At 39.5% G+C, this 19,523-nt stretch overlaps 1 protein-coding gene across 2 annotated transcripts in view; it reads right to left on the reverse strand.

Annotated features, from left to right (window-relative positions):
* Positions 1 to 19,523, reverse strand: part of GUCY2C (guanylate cyclase 2C) — a 43,349-nt gene that overhangs the window by 9,438 nt on the left and 14,388 nt on the right. For both annotated transcript variants that reach the window (XM_054277534.1, XM_054277523.1), the window contains exons 10-18: positions 19,361 to 19,472; positions 15,935 to 16,016; positions 13,566 to 13,671; positions 12,989 to 13,051; positions 12,361 to 12,432; positions 11,311 to 11,415; positions 10,040 to 10,126; positions 5,825 to 5,957; positions 3,851 to 3,988 (exon numbers count right to left, since the gene is read on the reverse strand). In XM_054277534.1, coding sequence (XP_054133509.1) covers positions 3,851 to 3,988; positions 5,825 to 5,957; positions 10,040 to 10,126; positions 11,311 to 11,415; positions 12,361 to 12,432; positions 12,989 to 13,051; positions 13,566 to 13,671; positions 15,935 to 16,016; positions 19,361 to 19,472 — 898 coding nt within the window. The remainder of the gene's footprint in view (positions 1 to 3,850; positions 3,989 to 5,824; positions 5,958 to 10,039; positions 10,127 to 11,310; positions 11,416 to 12,360; positions 12,433 to 12,988; positions 13,052 to 13,565; positions 13,672 to 15,934; positions 16,017 to 19,360; positions 19,473 to 19,523) is intronic.

The following is a 19,523-nucleotide window of genomic DNA, read 5'->3' on the forward strand; positions in this document are numbered from 1 at the left end:
ATTTTGATGTGAATTTCAACTTTGAAGCTTTTCTAAATATATGGCACAAGACCAAAAAAGGTTGGCTTGAAGGTCCCTGAAAGCAAAACAAATAGAAATGTACATGAGTATTTACTGGTCACAGTAGACACTGTGGTTATGGCATCTTCCCAAATGAATGTTGGGCATTATTAGTGTGCCTCTCAGCATGAAGCATAATTATAGTCAAAAACAATGTGAAAAGCCCATTGCAACTTGATCAAAAGTGTGGAGACATACGCCACTCATTAGAGCAGTTCAAATCATCCTGCAGATGCTTAACTTCCTTAAAACTAAGCTATTCATAGAAATGGGTTAAAAGCATTGCGTTTGTTAACTCATTTGTACTCCTAGTCATAAAACCCATTCTATAAAAGTTATTTGGACTCTGAACACATCAAAATCAGGCTGCATTTGCACAACTCAATTTAAGCACAGTAAGAGAGAGCTAAAGCAAAAACATCTTCCTTTGTCTTTTTCCTGCAGACTTCAAGAATTCCAGGGAAAGGAAGGTATTTAAAAAAGAGAAGTAATTTTTAACCTCTGGAGTTAAGGGAAATTAAAAAGGATTTGTGAATCAGAACAGATAATTTATATTAATAATGTCTGATTATATTTTGGATACAATTTTGCTGAAGGAAGCATATAATGACATGAGGAAGATCTATAATTGCACTGGTCTAGGGCAGCTACAGATGCCTAAACATGCCAATGTGCATGATCACACCAAAATGATACAGCAGCTTCTGACTTTTTGGTACAGAAATTACAGACTAGAGAAGGAGCAGAAAACTTGAGTCCCTCAAATGCTATAGAGGGGAGAAACTGCTGAGAAGTCTTCTGTGGGCTAAGAGACAAGAAAGTCTATGTAGGGCTCATGTTGCAAAAGGAATGTGCTGGCTTTCCATGCCTGGACACACACCTGAGAGAGGAAGTAACAGCACCTATTAGCAATACTGCAATTAGTCAGAAAGTAGTGGACAAGAAAGGCAGCTTGAATTGAGCATTGGTACGTGGCAAGATTTCACAGTCTTGAGCAGTGAATGAGGTGTTTCTGAGAAGAGTGGAGTAACCAGATGGGGAACAGCTTCTTGCAGAGATGTCAGTGAAAAGGACTATGACCTACTTCTACACATTAGAAATCCAGTTCTGTATACCTGTAATGGGACTTCTTCTCTCTCATTAGCAGCAATATTATTCTACATTAAGTTGATTGATGCATATTTTCATGTTGAGAAAACTGGCTCACAGACTAACTGAGAGTTTAATTTTGTTAAGTTGGTGGATGGAGCTCAGGTATGAGGTTTTTTAAAATAAGTCTTTTAAAGTCTGAACACAATCTTTGCTACTGTCATTTAAGCCTGCAGAAGCAGTTATATCAGTTATCCTGAAATATTAATATAATGTCTTCTAATTTGCAGAGACTAACTTCTGATAGCCTAGACATTGAAAGAGTTTCTCTTGTGACTTAAAAACCAAATGAATCTAACATACAACAGGGACATTTCTTCGTCCACTACCACTGACTCTAATTTGGTACTTTTCCCCCTCTTTTTATCTTGGACACTTGTAAATTAATGGTCACCCCAAGTTTAAGCTACTGTCTTCCAAAGTTAGATGATGCCATAAGCAAAATGCAGAAGTGTTTGAATAAGTTGGTTCACTGTCTTACTCATCTTGGCTAATGAATGAATCAGGCATTTAAATGAGGAGCCACTTCAGCAATATGTAATAAAACTAATTCCTTTCTGTTACATGAAATTTGATGAACTGATGAACATATTTTACTCAACTTGCATAAACAAAAGTCAAGAATAAGACCAGAAGCCATTCGACCAGCAATGTGTATCTTAAACATCTAATAATGCTTTTATAGAAAAAAGGTTTTGTGGAGAAAACAATCTCCTTGGTGAATGGAAAATGTAAAATTTCATCTGAAATTTACAAAGCAGATTATTTTTTAAGTTACAGTGGACCCAGACTTAGCAAACAGATTTCACATCTAGTAAATTTCTTCTTGTTTTACCTCACATGCTAATATGTAACCATCTCCAGCAACATCAGTTAGGTGCTGTTAGGTACCTAGCTTAGGTGCTACAAAATCTTTAAATTCCATGGATTGCCCTCTTGCTGTTTGAAAGGGACAGTCTTTCCAAAAAGACAGAATACAGCATTAAGATACAGGTCAAAGATAAAACAAGGAACCAGGTTCTGACTGTGATAGCCAGGGTCAAAAACAGAGCAGTGAGGATGCCACCACATCTCAGAAAACCAAAGAAACACTATGTCTGAGGATAACTTAATACCATTAACACAACACAGAAAGACTGCAAATGCTCAACAAGCCATTAAAAGAATGTAGTTTGCTATAGATTTGCTTCACAAGTCAAAATGAGCAAGGCAGGGCATTGCACTTTCTCCATGTTGGCAATATTTGTAAAATTCTTGCATTTGTAAGGATTGTGCCTGCCTATTCCCAAGAAATAGGAATAGAAAGGCTTTATTTTCTCTACCTTCCATTAAGCATGGAATCCTGAACAGTTTGTTTTCAGGAGAACAGACATTTCTAATCTCCATTAGATCTACATTTCTATTATAGAGTTGGTGATGTCAAAAACTGTGTTTTCCCAAACATGAACGCAGATTTGTGGTAGTGTAGGATGATGAACATGTCCCAGAAATTATTCTCAAAAGTGACTCAGTAAAAGGGCTATTAGGCTGTCGAGCTGCTGCTCTAGGTGTTTTAACAAATGTGAGGCGGATCTAACAGAATGACTCAGAGGTAAAGGCTATGTCTAAATTTGTTGTTAGTAACTGTTGTTAGTCACTATGAAAATCCCAAACCCACACATGTTTCTCTGTCAGTTTTAGTACATAATAATGCCTGGATTCTGGGAATTGGGATTGACTGGGCTGGAAAGGAGTGGATATTGTTCCAGTTTTAGCTAGGCTAGTTAATTTCTTCTCAGAAACTGTCAGCATGTTGTGTTTTGATTTTGGAATAAGAACGGTAACACACTGATGTTTTGGTATTTTGCTAAGCTGTATTTATCCTAAATCAAGGACTTTTTTTTAAACTTGTTTCAGGTCCCCTGCCAGTGAGGGGTTTCTTTATTTTCGATTATTTAACTGTTCTTATCTCAACCTGTAACTTTTACTTTGATTCTCCTCCTCATTCCAGCAGGGGGAAGGACGGTAGAGAGGGGAGGTTGAGCAAGTGGCTGCATGTTGCTTAATTCCCAGCTGGGTTAAAACCACAACAGCTACTCAAAAACAATGTCCCAAAATGCACAATACAGGGTTTAATAGATGCACTACAGGAGGAGATGATTTTTCTGACAGAAGTTAAATTGCTAAAGTTAATTATAACCAGCTTGAATGAAGTCTGAATTGCCAGTTTTTAAATGCCAACTGTTCTTGTGTCATGCAGCTGAGTTTTTGTTTTTCTGTGTTGACAATGCTGATTTATGCTGCCTAAAATAAATGGCATATTACATGTTGTTTCTAAGTCAAAATAGAAAAATCTTTGAGGCCTTTAAATGTTACAGTAAGTCTGGACAGCATTGTATAATGTTAACTTCTGTAATGCTGGGCTCCAGGTGAGAAGGAAGATAAAGGGCAAGAAAACTCAATGCAAACTTTAGTTACAGAAGAAGGGACACTTGTCCCCAGAGTGAGATCCTTCAAACAGGCTCTTCATTCACCATAGAGAAAGGAGCAGCTGTTCAAGCAGTTATCAGAGACAGTGCCTTTCACAAAACATGGAGAATGGGCCAGTTACAGCTACAACCATCCCAGAAGGCTGCAATAGATGGGAAACCAGTGGAATTACCTCTGTTGTCCCAGCAGTGTTTGGTATAGAAGGTCTCTCTGCGCAGGATGATTTCTTGGGCAATGATCCCATAGCTGTACACATCACCCTTCTGAGATGCATCAGCATGCCGGAGATGTTCAGGAGCTGTCCACAGGTCTGAAGATACAGATGGCAGTGCAGAATGATGCAAAGGGAAAAGGAGAGAAGCAATTGCAAAAAAGGGTGGTCCTTCTCAGACCATCCACTGGCTATAATGATATTTCCTTATCCTCTTTGCATATCCAATCCAGAGCCCACTGGTATTTCGTATTTCCTACTTTAGCATTTTTCTTGAGAAGCTGACATCAATACAGGTTAGATAAAACTCTGATGTAGTTTTCAATTTTCTGGGATTTGCTGACCCTGCTACTTACCACTGTAGATGCAGACTCTTACACCTTCAGAAAAGTTATGTTTATTGGCAATGAACTATTGGCAATGGCAATTGCTCTTCTTAGCTACGTGTCAAAGGCTTCTTAGAAGTAGCCTATGTATCTGGATAAGACCAAGGAGTGCCAGTGCTATAATAAAAATACTCTGAGCCATAAATTATTGAGCTAGGAGGTGCAAGGAGTTTTTATACACAGTGTCTGATAAAAAGACAGCAATATTTCCCAATGACCTTGATATCATGAAGCTATTGAAATAATTTTCAAGTGCTTTTGAGTCTGGCATAATATTACCTGCTCATAACTACTTGCCTTCTACAGAAATTATTAATCTGTATTTCTAGTGCAATGAGCACCGCTGTACCTCAAAACCAGAATGCTGCCATGGTACAACAGCTGTGACATGCTGGTGACATAACATAACAGAGACCTGAACACAGTGACCATGAAGACAGTGTTATGATATTAGGCTGTAACATCCAACCACAATGAATCTGTGGATCTCTTGTGAAACACTAAGTTTTCATCAAGGACATAGACTGAGTAGCCAGAAATTTTGAGTCTGTTTACAAGCAATAAAAGAAGATAAATACATTACAATCTACTACTACTACTACTACTACTACTACTACTACTAATAATAATAATAATAATAATAATAATAAATTAATCTTAAAATTTTAAAATGAAGAATTAATAGAACATTTATGTTCAGTTAACTTTTCTTAGTCTTTTTTAATGTTCTTATTGCTGCTCTTAAGTATGTTTGTGTCTTAATGTAAAAATTTTCTGCAAACCTGTTGCAACCAGTTTCTTTTCAGGTCATATGCTGCAGTTGCAGCACAGTGCTGTGTTTATTATATCTCAAGCTCTACTCTACATATTCATATGACATAATTTCAGATGGGCTCATCTTTTCACTCCAGATCAAGTAAGAAGGAAAAGATGAGTGGAAAGGAGTGTTCTATTTTACAGAAATATTCTATGAATGTGAGGTGAATAGAAAATGTAGAGAAAAGCTACTAATATTATTTCAATCTGGCTGAGCATATATTATGAGATTCCTAACTAAGGAATAAGAAACAGAGTTATCATCAGATATCAATACAGATTTTTTCAAGGATTATCAGAGTCATGTCTGTTACTGTTTAAATGATACCACAGAGCACTGTGGTAACACATGTATCTAGTCAATTACAAGATTTATGGTAAATTAACTCTTTTTTTTTCTTCACACAGTTTCAGTACTACTGCTGGAAAGAGCTGTTTGCATGAAGGACTTGGATACTGAAAATGTTTCTCACATCTCAATCACAACTGAAATCTCTGTTTTCTAAACTAAAAGCTGAATATTCATCTTTCCTTTGTTCTCACACTGTCTGCTAGTAATTCTTCCATTGTGCTATTCAAGTTAAAAACATATAATAACTGCTATAATATGAATCAAAGTTGCATTGTTTTCTACTGTGTACAAGACATAATTAGACCCTACTGGTCTATGAAGATAAGAAAATTCCACTGGGTTGGAAACTGTGAAGGAGAGTCCAGTCAGGCATTTTTTTACCTTTCCTTGGAGGCAGAATTGAATTACAGCCAAAATCAGTGATCTTCACTACCATGCGATTGTCTACTACACAGTTTGTGGATTTGAGTCGACCATGGACTTCAGTTTTGCTTGAGTGCAGATAAGACATTCCCTGTGGTTGAGAATAAAAGAGAAAGAAAGCACAACTACATGTGGGACACTCAGATGTTACCAGACTCAACAAGAATGTGAATATTAGCATAGTATCTGTGCAAGTAATTAGATGGACTTCATCTGCAATGGATATGCATAAATCACAATTCCCTTTCATATTATTATTTTACAAAGGAGACTTTCCAAGGTCTTAGGAACAGTCAATATTGAGAAATGAGGAAGTGGGTCATGGGAGGCCATTCTTAACTCTCAGTTAACAACAACCTGACATACCATCTTCGTTTTGTCAATATTAGAGCACATGTAATTAAGGAAATGTATTTCCTCCCACAAAAGTTTTAATTTCACTTACAATAAATGTCTTTGGGTAAATTTAATATAGATTTCTTGGAATGTCACACAAAAAGTGCTTCCAACTACACGTTCATCCAAGAGACACAAGACGTGTGAGAGGAATTGCTTCTTATGTCTGTATTGTCTTTGAAGATCACCATACACCAGAAATGTTTTCTGAAACATTGCAGCAGATCCTGTAATTGTTAAGCCGAGGGCTCCAGAGCAGTCAATGCAGAGAGTGTCAGATGATGCACTAGGGCTTAGATCAGACAGAGGATTGGACTAGACAGACATAAAGGTCTCTGCTGACCTGACTGTTTATGGTTTTCTCTGTACAAGGCAATACACAGCAGTTATCCATGAGCTAAACCTGAAGCGAGCATGAGGCCTGGCCAGTACAGTTTCATCTTTATCTCCTGAGATTCAGACTCCTGACTCACAACACACAGAGGCATACAGAGGTGTGTAGCTCGCCCCTTTTTACTCATTGCCTCTAAATTAGCTATCTAGCCTAAGACACTCAAATATGGTGCAATACATGAGAAGGGGCTAGCACTGAGGCACAGCAGGCAAAGATTATTAAGTAGGTGTCAACTGAAGAAGGGAGTAGGTATGCTAATTTGTACCCTCTTGCTATTATTTATTCTGTTCCATTTCACTCTTCTGAATGACTTAAACTCACACCAACTTATAACCTACTGCTGGTTGTTCTTCTTCCTATAGCCCTCATTTCTTTGTGCTCAGTATATGAAGTGCAATTTCTATCCTGTGGAAGTCAGAACAGGTATGTTATATCTGTTCAGTTTCTTCTCTGAATGATCTTCCACTTAGGCTCCTACATGTATAGCTCATCCTTTTCTATAACTCGTAGAATCCCATCAGGGTTACATGGCTCATGTGGTCATGATACACTGTATGACATGCTGGGTTTTCTTTTCAAATACTGGGTTACTCCTAATTGGGAATGGATCAGCAAATGCTACAAGAGATCACTGAGATACAAGCTGAGTTTTGGGCAGAGTAGATGTACATCTGAGACACAAGCTGCCTGCAAAAGATGCAATCTCTGGAGAATGTTGTTGGACTGGTTATCCTGGAGCTATCTAGACCATGCCAAATTTACAGAGACTGTGTGCACACTATACCCAAGGAACACATTTCTTGATTAAGCAGCTTTTCGCATGCAGCCCTGATGACACTACCCAGGATGTTTTGCCTGCTTTAGGCCCTTTTTCCTCCAGCAACGCCTTCTTTCAGCTCCTACTTTCGTAAGCCACAAAATATTTCCATTACTGCAGCAGAATTCCCAATTAGTATCAGCATCAAATGACAGGCAAAGGTAATTTAGATTTCCTTACTCCGAGGCTTTCTTGTTAACAACTTCTGGAGGCAAAGGTCTTGTAAATGTCCCTGATAAAATTTTCCTCTTTCCTCCCCACTAACATATGCACCTACCTGAAAACACAGAACCTATTAAAAACCCACAATGTGATTTTCAAAATTTATAATGGCTTTCAGTACAATAGTTCCAAATATTTGAGCATTCTTGTAACCTTTGCCCCGGAGCTCTGAAGCTTTAGTTCTGACTGACAAACCTTTTCCTGGCATAATGCAAGAATATTACAACCCCTTGCACAATATCCTGCAGCAGCCACTTATTTAATAAATAGTATTGCAACGACAGTGTATGCACTAATAACTACAAGGCTTGGTTACTGCAATTCCCTCTCAGCAGACCTTTCATCAGAGCTCTTTGGGCACATGGCCAGATCCATGTAGTTATAAGGTGGTCCCATCAATCCAAGAGGCAGCTACAATAGCAAGAAAGAAAGAAAATATGGAGGGGGGGAAGTAAACTGAATAGATTTAGGGCTTCCTCTTTGGCCACATCACCTTTTCTATTGAATTAGAGACTGCTCCAAGAATAGTCATCACTTGGCTGTTTGCTCCAGGGAATACAGGAGACTCAACCTTTGTTCAGAAACATAGGCAGCAGCTTCTCAAGCAAGCATAGTACAAGGACTGTTTGGGCCATGGTAAAAGCAGAGTGAATGAAAGTGGTGGTGTGGAGAGGGAGAAGCATCTCAAAAGGAAGGCAAAGGAACACCAGGTCATAAGTATTTTAATAGCCTGGAGAGCTGCAGCTGGACTTGAAAAGGACAGATACTGAGATGAGAGGAACTGGAGTTGAGAGGGCATGAAATTACTTCTTTAAAAAGAGAAGCCATTCAAGTAAATATAGACATGGTGCTTGGAGGTTAAGAAGATATGGTTTGGAAAAAGCAATACTAGAATTTCATGGAAATGTGTAGGTCCCAGAAGCTTCACCATAGTATCAAGGAATAGGAGAGTTGGCAGGTCATCCAAACAACAGTAATTTTCCTGATAATCCTAGGTACACACAAGTTTTCATGAAGAGTTTGTGAACCATCTCTCCTAACACAGCTAATAATGCTCAGGAGCCATTCCACATAACAGATGCTTTGTGCCAATCCATCCTCAGGTGCCATGTCCCCTTTACCAATGGTGCAGCAAATGACTGGCTGTGCAGTCTCAGCATAAATGCAGTCATTGGGCATTTGGTCACTCCCTTCAGAGGGAATGGGATTTCTCTTTCCTCATAAACAGAGACAGTACTAATCATTATTTTCTAAGGAAACATCTGAAGGTGATCTGAGGGTGCAAAGGGTTAAAAAATACTCTGGGTTTTGAGGAGGAAGAGAAATTCCTCTGCTGCTACTTAAAATGAAACTTTAACTGAACGTAAACTGAACTTGAAAGTCATTAACAAGGCCAACAAACTGTGACAATTTGGATTAAGTGGGCTTTAATAAAGCACAAGATTTTCAATATCTCTTTAGAACAGACACAGTGGAGTCATTCATTGTGGAGACCAAATCTGAACTGGTGCATGTAGGGAAATAGGAGGCCTGTTCAACTCAAACCAGCTATAGGAAGAGGAGAGCAGCTGAGCCCTGGCAAAAAGATCAGATTGTGGAGGGGGTTCTTTACATTATCTGTAGAGGCATAATGAATTCTTACACCAGTGAATTACAAAGGGTCCTTACCTACTAGCTAAACAGTTACAAGTGTCTAATGTAGAACAGAATTTCCTTTACCGTGCATATTGATTTTTCGTACCGCAAGGACCTAAAAAGCAAAGATCTGTTGAAGGCTACTGAAAACCAGCCTTGGTTTCTGTACATGACTAATTTTTTCCCTCTCCAACTGCTTGAAATTGATAGCTGTAGTGAGAAACCAGTGTCTCACTCTAATGAGAAAATGAGGATGGTACATGAACAGTTTGTTTAGAAAAAGTTGATCCCATGTCTGCATAGATATTAGAATAAGTCTGTGATTTGAAAAAATACAGTTTTGCTCTGTATGCTTTACCTGAGGCCACAAAGCAGTGTGTTTTGCAGAGCTTGTGACGGCATAAGCCCTACTTATCAGAACCACTGGTCAGCAGATTGTAACCCTCTGATCTCTGGGCCACATTTCTTTGGGGTACACTTCATTTGTTTATTTATAAATAGCCCCAGGCCAGTTCTGGCCCCTATTTCCTCCTTCAGTCTGAAAGCCACTGGTTTCTCCTGCCTCAGATAACTGTCCCCAGAGGAAAACAGACTGGAAGGGCATACAGCTCTAGGAGAGAAGACAACTTTGAGAGCTACACTCCTCAGAGGATCAGTTCTGCAAGACAGGACAAGCTGAATTACATTGCACTGTCAGCAGTCCACTTACCTTGGCAATATCATACATGACAGAGATTTTAAATTCCCAGTCCATGAACGTGCCATCAGGGTAGGATATTTTATCATTTAAAACATCCTGTCAAGAGAAGAAAGGTTTTTCAGGGAAAAAGCAGAAGATGAGATATGGGTGCACAAATTGCATGCCTTTCAACCAGCAACTTTGGTTTTTATAGAAAGTACATGCACTAGAACAGAAGTTGACTCAAAAATTAGGGAATATTAAATATATATTAAGTTCAGACAGAGCTAGAAAAGTGGGGACTACAGAAAAGAAAGGTTTCTGCAATTAAAATAGGTTGCAAAATCGGTTTTCAAAACAAGTTTTTAATAACACAAAATAGCTGAGAAACAAATGGTCAAGTTATGCAAGAGGAAGGGAGAGGATTTTCCATGTTTTGTGCTCACAGTCCATTTCCTACCAATTTACTCCTAGCCTAACAAGTTCAAAGTAAACTGTTGCTTTATCTTTGCCTGCCAGTCATTTACAGTTCTTTCAGCCATGATGACATCCAGTGATAAAGGTAAACTTCCATAAGTATGCCGGTTTACCAGAAAATAACTTAGAGAACAATCATTTTGCTGCCTTGCTGTGAGTGTGTTCCAGAGACCACTGCTACTGATGACAGTCTTTGTATGATCACAGAAGCAGAGACAATATATACCCTCAGAAGAGCTCATGATTATCACTTCATGATTAGAACTGAAATAATATTGGTAGTAATAAACCAGTAATAAAGTAGTAAGTCTTTCCATATTCTTGCCAGCATCAATTTACCATTTCTTTTTATAAACAAAAAATAAGGGTTATTTTCCCTTATAATGCAGAACTTGCCATTTTTCTCCCTTACTAATATTGAATATATTCTTTTTTTCTGCCCATGCATACTCTGTGGTACACAAGCACATCAGCAGAGACAACAGTTACAGATTGGAAAATGAAGAACAAGTTAAATCCTATATACTTCCAATAGGATATACAACACCAATACTGGCTGTTACTGTGGCCTGGGTCTGTACTTTTCCTTGGCTCCCCCTCACCTCGTCCTCTTGCTGCTGAGAACCATCAAAGTGACACAGCAGAAGCTGGGGAGGGATGGAGAGGGCCAAGCAAGGGGGAGGAAACTTAGAATCAGAAACCTGCCACCTCTTGCTCAGTCCATGGCTGCTGCATGAGGGTCAAAGACAGAGAGATGGGGATTTCTTTTCTTACTTTGAAATTTGATAATTTGGGGGTAGAAGGAGACCCTTAAAATTCTTTACCCGCAAAGAACCTCTTTCGCAGTATTCAATCACCCCAAAGATCATGGTGTCTATCTTCACAGTGCCATAGAACTTGGTCAGGTTGTAATAATCAATCTGTAGGAGCTGTAGCAGAGACATTTAATCTGTTTTTAAAAGCAATCATTTTTAGTACAGAAACATAGGACATGGATATTTGTATGACATGGCTTTTTATCTCAGGCCCTGATAAGATGTATGAGTTTCCCTTAAACCAGAGTGTGCTAAGGCACTGAGTGAAGTACTTGAAGACATTTGTCATTCCAGAATCTTCTGGATTAGGGAGATAAGAGTGGCTGCTGTTGGGTACTGCAAGTTAATTTTAGAGCCCAATATAGTATCTATTACTGCCTCTCTATCAAACCTCCCAGCTGACCAGAATAGCCATTATGAGTGACAGAATGATGTGAATCAGTCAGTAAATGAGCGAGTAATAAAAATTTAATGATGCTGCATGATATTATGGAGTTTGTCCATTTAAATAGACAACAGTAGTTTACTTTGAGGTATTTTTAGAGTTTATTGAATTCACAATATAGCAGTGTTGTGTAATAGGAAAACCATTCAAAAAAAGATGCAGTACTGCAGCCAAATTAATCTCCCATGCTGAGAGAGTCTGTGTGCAGAAGTCAGCAGAGAATAACTTATATTTAAAAAGCTGCACTTGGCATTCAATAATAAGATTTAACTACAACATTCCACTACTGATGAATTAGTATGATATGAGCCAAAAGAGTGCAGTGCCTTTTAGCATCAGCTATAAAAATTGATTAAGTAAGGCCATATGACAGCACATGAATTACTTCATTCATCCTCAGCTTGACTGGCACACGATTCAGACTCTGAAGTGGTGATGAGATCACATAACAAAGATAAAGTTCATCAAGCAATATCCTTTGAGGAATTCATTACCTGTCCACCTCACAAACATGCACAAGCATATGGCTATTGGAGTTGACAGTGGAAAGCAATGACTTCACTCATAGCCTCCATCCCACCCTGCTGTGTCCAGTTTCTATGTGCAACAGTTACCTTGTTCAGTTCTATTTTTTGCTTTTCTGAGAAATTTCCATCACTGTATTTGAGATCCTTTAGGATCACCACCTGAAGGAAAAATACCAGTGGGAGAAAAAAAGTCATATGTTTAGTACAACAGCAATTAGTCTTTCTCTTCCAAGAAATGTCCATACAAAGAAATACTTCAGAAACACCTGCCTACTGCTTCACTGTTGGAGTTTCAGTTAATCAGCTAATAATTACTGGAGCTATATTTTCTTCAAAGGATTTAGATCTATCAGTTGTGCAGATTTTAACTCAACAAGAATATTCCTCAATCAGGCAGATAGCTCTACTGAATGCAAAGAATTGCCATGTAAATGGCCTGTCCTCCATTAACTTATTCACCTCTTTAGTACCAGAATGTATCAGATTTCTGGTCCCTGTGTTTATGCTACTGTACTCCAGGGCTAGGGGTTCATGGAGTCTAATATTTAGCCTTCTGTCAGCAAACAAAATACATAGCAGAAGATCGGGAACAAAGGGCTTACTCCTTCCATAAGAACTAACCATTCTGCAAGGTCAGGGGAGGTGGAATGACCTCCTCCCAAAACGTGCCCTCCTAAAGGTGAGGAAGGGAGCATGGACACTGCAGTCAGGTTACCTTCTTGTCATACTTGCCCTGGCGAAGTCTCTGGGTGGTGTCACGTCTCTTATCTTCATCAATCTGAGAACAAAGAAGAATAATTAACTTGCAATTATCACCTACTCCTCACTTGACAGGTCCAGAGGGATTAGTAATGTCTGTGTGTGCCACACGGAGAAGCATAAACCTCTCTCTCTAGGGAGGGTCACTACATGCCACAGAAATTGTGGGACATCCATGCCACTCCCAGGCCCTCCACCTGCTGTTTTCATGCTCTTTGGCATTATAGAGGCATAACAATGCACAGGAAATCATTTATAACAGATACTGGAAGTCAATACCCCGCCCATTCCCCCATCATAAAATGAGCTTTACCGATAGGAACAGGTATATTCTATTAGGGAGCAATAGATGGGGAATGATTTCTATTTCTTCAATACAGCAAGTGTGGGTTAAAAAAAAAATCAAAAATTAACAGGTCCTCATCCTACCAGAGCCATAGGTTGCTGTAGTCAGAACATGTCAAAACCCCAGCATTGATTGTTCTTAGGAGACAGAATCCAAGATCCAGCTTTGGACACTGTGCTTCTCTTACCTTTAAACTAACATAACTTGTCTCACTGGTCTCTAGAGGCAAGATTTCCTCAGGTGGTATATGGGACCATTTCTTCCACCGGCGCTCATTATCTCTCCTGTACTTCCTGAAGAACAAGAGAAGCCTTCTGGGACATCCTCCCAGGGAACCGAAACCCACAACAGATTAGGACAGGGAAGCATCTAGCATCAGGATGACACAAGGATGGTGTGACAGGTTGATGAGACTTGAGCAGAAGCCTTGTGGCTCTCATCCAGTTTTCCAGTTTGAGGAAACTCCTTAATTCTCCTAGCTTTGGGAAAGCCTAAATGTTCATCCATTCTGTAGCAGAACAGAACAGATTTAGCAGAACAACTGCTAGGCAATTGCCAGAGTCTTGGGGGTGGTCAGAAGAATTTAAAGCATAAAGGACCATCTGGATTTTATACAGTTTTCTCCTCCATGTTATTAAATGTACTTGGAAGAGAGGTCCCACAAACAAATGTAAGCCAAAGGAAGTCCTGCCATCCACAGTGGTTAGTAAGAACTGCTGTGAATACAATGCCAGGAGAGGAGGTGCTGAGTGATCAAGTGCCTTTTTGTGGGTGTCCCTTGTATTCTGCACATTTTATAAAAATGAGGGAAGAGTCCTTGGAAATGGGAGAAAGAAACTGCTGTCTCCCCTGCAGAAATTCAGAGCAAGCAGTCTTAGAGAAAAGCTAGTGCTCATCAAAGAGAGCTAGTGCTCATCAAATTGTCTCCTTACTTGTGCAAGCCCTTCCTCAACTAAAAAAACTGCACAGGATTGACTGGAGAGTTTACAGGAGAATCCTAACACACTGATAACTGCTGGCAAATGCTCCAAATGGCAGAACCCATACTACTGACTAATAACACAAGTATTCCCTTGTTCACTACGTTTTTTTAGCATATATTTGCTTAAGAAAATGAAGACCAACAATTGCAATAAGAACTGTTTTTCTCTGTTCTACCTTGGAAGGTGTGTCTATGTGTCATTAGGATGCACTAGAGTTCAAACTGGTATCAGCTGGTTATTAAGAACATATCAAACTGAATTAAAACCTACTAGGTCTAATATTTAGTTACATGTTTTTCAGGATTTAGACTTTTTACTTTGCAGTCAGAACTTCACAGGTAGCTGTAGAATAGTTCAAGTGTGCTAGAAACATAGGAGATAAAGAACAAATAATGAGGCATTTTGTTGATTTTCGTAGGAATTTCTCTTCTTTACTTGTTAGGGGATAATCTTCAGTAGCAATTATATTTGAGAAGTTTACCATTGTTTTGACACTAAAAGTGCAAGTTTTATTCTAAAAAAGTCTCAGAAATTTCTTCTATATTTGATGCTTGGGAATATCACAAAGATATGTAGACAATAATCTAATCATCTAAACAGAATATTTAGATTTTATGCATCTGCAAATATGGAGAAGTATAGAATATTTTACAAGTCCCTGCTTTTGTTTATTAATTTTCATAGGCATTGCAAACTTTACTGTCTGTTTGTATGTCAGTGCTTAGATGTGACAATGATTAGCTCCTACGTATCTTGTGTACAACTGGATGTATAAGAGTTGTGTATCTTTATCTTTAATTTTTCCCTTGTTTTAGTTAGCAACTCAGATTGGTCTACTCAAAATAAGAGAGCCTGAATAGCATCTGTTTCTAATAAACTTTTCTTAAGATCTTATTTTCGTGTTTTTTCTGAAGTTCTCCACTATATAACAAAAATACAGATTGAAAAGGGAGGCACAGGTAAGAAGATTTTTTTAAAGATTAAAGAAAATCCTACACTTTGGAACTGTGGTGGGATTTCTTCCATCAAAAGGAGGCATCAATTATTTCTATTTCTGCCTTTTCCATAATGATAATGCTGCATGAAATTCCAAGCTGTTAGAAAAATTTTTATGCAGGGTATTGAAAGAGTTGAAGGAATGCATCCATGCAATGAAAACACCAAAACCTCAACGATGTCTCAAGAGAAACACCACCTTCTAGATTGAGATTTTATGTCACCAATACATTAAAGAAATATAAGTGAATCCCAAGAAAGCCAAAGATGGGTAGTAAAGTGGAAAAATTCTGAAGATTGGTATGAGACATATTTCTGTGTATGTATAGGAATCAGAGCTTTTTAGCAGATGCAAGAACACTGAGCCTTGCTGCATCTTCTCCCTTGATTATTAACCTGTCATAACAACACCATGGATGCAAGCACTACTTGGCATATACCAGAGTTCACACTCGGGACAACCACACAGGTCTGCAAGGTAAGCTAATGAAGGGCTCTTCAAGGAGGGATCAAAGGCTTTGTCCTAGTGGGAAAACTGTTCAAGGACAAACAAACAGAAAGCCAAAGGGGTTGGTACCTTAGAATCAGCAAAGAGATGATCAGAACCAGAATCACAATTCCCGTGAGTGTAAAGACAGCAATAGTCAAGATGTGTGGGCCTGCAGAAAAGAAAAAATGAAAGATAACTTCATGGAGGAGGCTGAAAAACAATATTGTATTTAAGAAATTACCCTCACACACATGGAAATCACAGTAGTTGACCAAGGATACTCTTTTGGTCACATCCAAATTGAGAGGCTTTGGTAAAGTCCAGCACTGCCTTGGAACGACACTTGCCTCTTTCAATGTGGGATGAAGCATGACGCAGATTAGTGCAGTCTTACATCCCCACCTGAGGAATGGGCAATCTGTGGGCACACCCAGGCAATGGTGCTACTGTGTGGACTGTACTCTTCAGTAGGAAATTAATATCCTGTAGAGGGAAATTAATCTGGTGGCAGCACAAAGCCAGTAAAGTATCCTTGGAAGCTGCTAGGAGCCAAATAGTTTGAAAATCATGTTGTTCAGGCATCTGAGGACTTAGACCCCAAACCTACAGAGCCCACAAGGGTTCTAATCCTGAGCAGGTACACAGGATGAACAAGGCTGGGAACTGAATAAGGTTTTAATGTTGATTGTCTTACTGTGGAAAAGCAAACTGAAGCCTCTCTCGTGTCTGTTCTTGGAGCTTGGGAAGGAAAGTTGGTGGCCACCAACTTCATTTGAAGAATAACAGGCCATTATCACAGAGCTTCAGCTGGTGGTCACATGACTAGAGTGAACCTGCTTTACTGAGCAAATGTCTCAGGCAAAAAAGGCAGAGGAGAATCCAGTTTTGCAGACTGCCATGTTGATCAAGGACAGTAAAAGAGCTGAATTATTCAGCCTTACTGAGGCTAATATACTTCCGTCTGTGCCCAGGAACAGAAATGAAGGGACACAGAAAAAAATATCAAAATTAGTAAAGAAATAAGAACCAAATGTACACACACTAGCTGCCTTCAGAATCAAGCAGCAGTTGAGGAAGGATTTTCAACATAGCAATTTTTGTGCCTGTATCTGACATAGGATTCCGTTTATGAACTCCTCTGGAATTTGGAGCCAGATTTCTGTTTTGATTTTTCTTGCTCTGGGTGTCACATCTCTCCACTTTCTTTCAGTATGTTCATCAGGGCCTCTTTCAGTACGTCTAAGGGCCTCAAGGTATTTTAGTATTAGTCTGATGCTCTCTGATGAAAATCATCAGTACTATCATTCTCCTCCACAAGTTAAGTCACCACTATAAAATGAGAGATAAATGAGAACGGGCAAAATAATTTTGCATAAAAATTGTCTGAAACTTCAGGTTTGTGAATTGTGGCATACAGCTTCAACAAACAGATTACTATTTTCCGTGGAAGTGCTGTGGGACCGTAATTTCCCTTTCCTGAGGTTCTGCTGCCACCTTCTGGCTCTTAGTTTTACAAGAGGCAGAGGGAGACAACTGGTCCTCTGGAACCAGAAACGTTTGTTTATTGAAGTATGATCTTATCTATGTTTAGAATGAGGGTTAAAACTTTCTGAATAAGGGGGAAATATGGATGAGCCCCCGTTTTTTTCACGGAATACTAGGAGGAAGGTAGGCAGCAGAACTGGGTCAGCTGTTCTCAGTTATGGCTTAGGAAGAAGCAAGGCTCTCTGGTTGCCACTGCTGGTCACCTGCCTGGAGGAAAAAAGATATTCCAGGATGGAAAGTTTTGACTGGCTTTATCAAGACACAGTGATTACTTAAATTTTGACCATTCTCCTTTTTGGGGGGGATATATTTATTTAGAATCACAATGAAGGAAGGTTATTTTTTTTTTTAAATGTGAAACAAAATAATCAAGTGCCTTTGGGTGGCAGTTTCACTTTAAGTTTAGTATGGCTTGGCCACAGTGTCAGGCTTCAGTTAAGCACTAGATGTTAAGCTACTGACATTTGCAGACATTGGCTTTCTGCAATTCTCTTTCCCCCTTGTGCAAGCAGCTTCAAGCAAGGACATACTGAAGAGAATATTTGAAGGATATTTAAGATCCACTGACAACACAGCATGTTATGGGGCCCAAGGGATGGATGAGAATGGGACTGGAGCAACATCAAGAAGACAGGAGCCAGAAAGCACAAAGCTCATGGAGCTGGTACAGGGAGACCTTGTGGCTGATGTGTGCAGTGCTGCTGTCTCTGAAAAAAAAAAAGCACTCATAGTCAAACCAAGGGAGACCAGAGATTTGACCAGAGATGAAAAATGAAAGCTCCACTGAAATCTCGCTGTTCTTCCCAGAACTAACTAGAGTCTTATCAAAGCTCCTGCCTCTCTTCTCCTGGTAACTCCCATGGGTCTCTGGCAACAAACCACTACTCCTGCCTCTCTTATAAGGGATAAAGCCTAATTTTAGGGCATCTGATTTACTTTACTGAGGAATAAAAATGTTTAAATTTTACCACCTTACTGTGAATGGACTCTTAGTTAGCAGAAGATGTTTCCAGATCTCTCCAGTTATGCTTTGCCTATTCCCTAATGGAGGCAAGCAATACAGCAAATTGATGGGACTACTTTAGCAGAGACTTTTAACAGCAGCATCTCTGGATTCTCACTGATGGAATGACTCAGGTGAACACTAACCCAATGTGCACTAACCCTTGCAATTATTGCCACTGCAATAATTTTTATTCTGCATATCATACCCTGAAGCATATGCCCTTCCATTGCCAATCACCATGTGGCAGCAGTCTTAAAGGGGGAAACAATCTCAGTCTGATCAGACTGCTAAGGCTGTGCTCTGCTATGCTGAATAACAAGGAGCTTCATCCATTCTATCCATGAGTCACCAAAAACTTAAAAGCAAAGAAGGTGGTGATTTCTGAGATTTTAGATTTAAAGTATGGGTGTAAACAGAGCTATAACCTAGTTTCCCCATGGTCTTTCTTCAAAGAGTCAGCTCTTCTCAGAGCCACCTGAATCTGCACAGTGCTGCATCCTCTCCCCAGCTCCCTGCAACAAGGATAAAGCAGCAAAAAGAAGCCACCATGATCCATCAGATACAGAAATGCAGAGTCAGATAACTCATCATAACCTTAATTCTGCTGCCTTTCCTGGACACTCTTTCAAGCAGTTCACACTACTACCATATTCTAGGGAAGACTATTCATTTGGGGGTGACTTCTGAAATACCTCATGATATTCCCCATAATCACTGGTACAGTATTTCAAGAGACTTAGTATCAGCACCAAAACAGAAATTAAGGTTTTGAACTGGACTGGGGACAGAGAACATGGTGGGGATGAGGCAGGAGAAGGAAAGACGCTGTTCTGCACCCAGCTCCTTGCATCACTGGCTGGGGGCAGTGTGAAAGTAGCATGCTGGATCACACAGCAGATGGATCTCAGGACTGTGCGACTTGTCTTCAAAGAGGTAGGTGGTAGGTTTAATAGGTGTCTCACCAGTGCCTGGAGTATCACTGGGCAGCTTGTGGTTCTTCCAAATAAAATCCGGACTGTTAGTTGCCGCGCACGTGCCATTGCTTTGAGTGTTGAAATACAGGAGAGGTTTGAACTACGGATGGGAGGAGGGAAGAAATGCAGTCAGCAGCTGTGTTCTCCCTCT

This window comes from Melozone crissalis, unplaced genomic scaffold (genome assembly GCF_028551555.1).
Source record: "Melozone crissalis strain CALT ecotype California unplaced genomic scaffold, PUWL_Pcris_2 ptg000004l_1, whole genome shotgun sequence".
Taxonomy (NCBI): domain Eukaryota; kingdom Metazoa; phylum Chordata; class Aves; order Passeriformes; family Passerellidae; genus Melozone; species Melozone crissalis.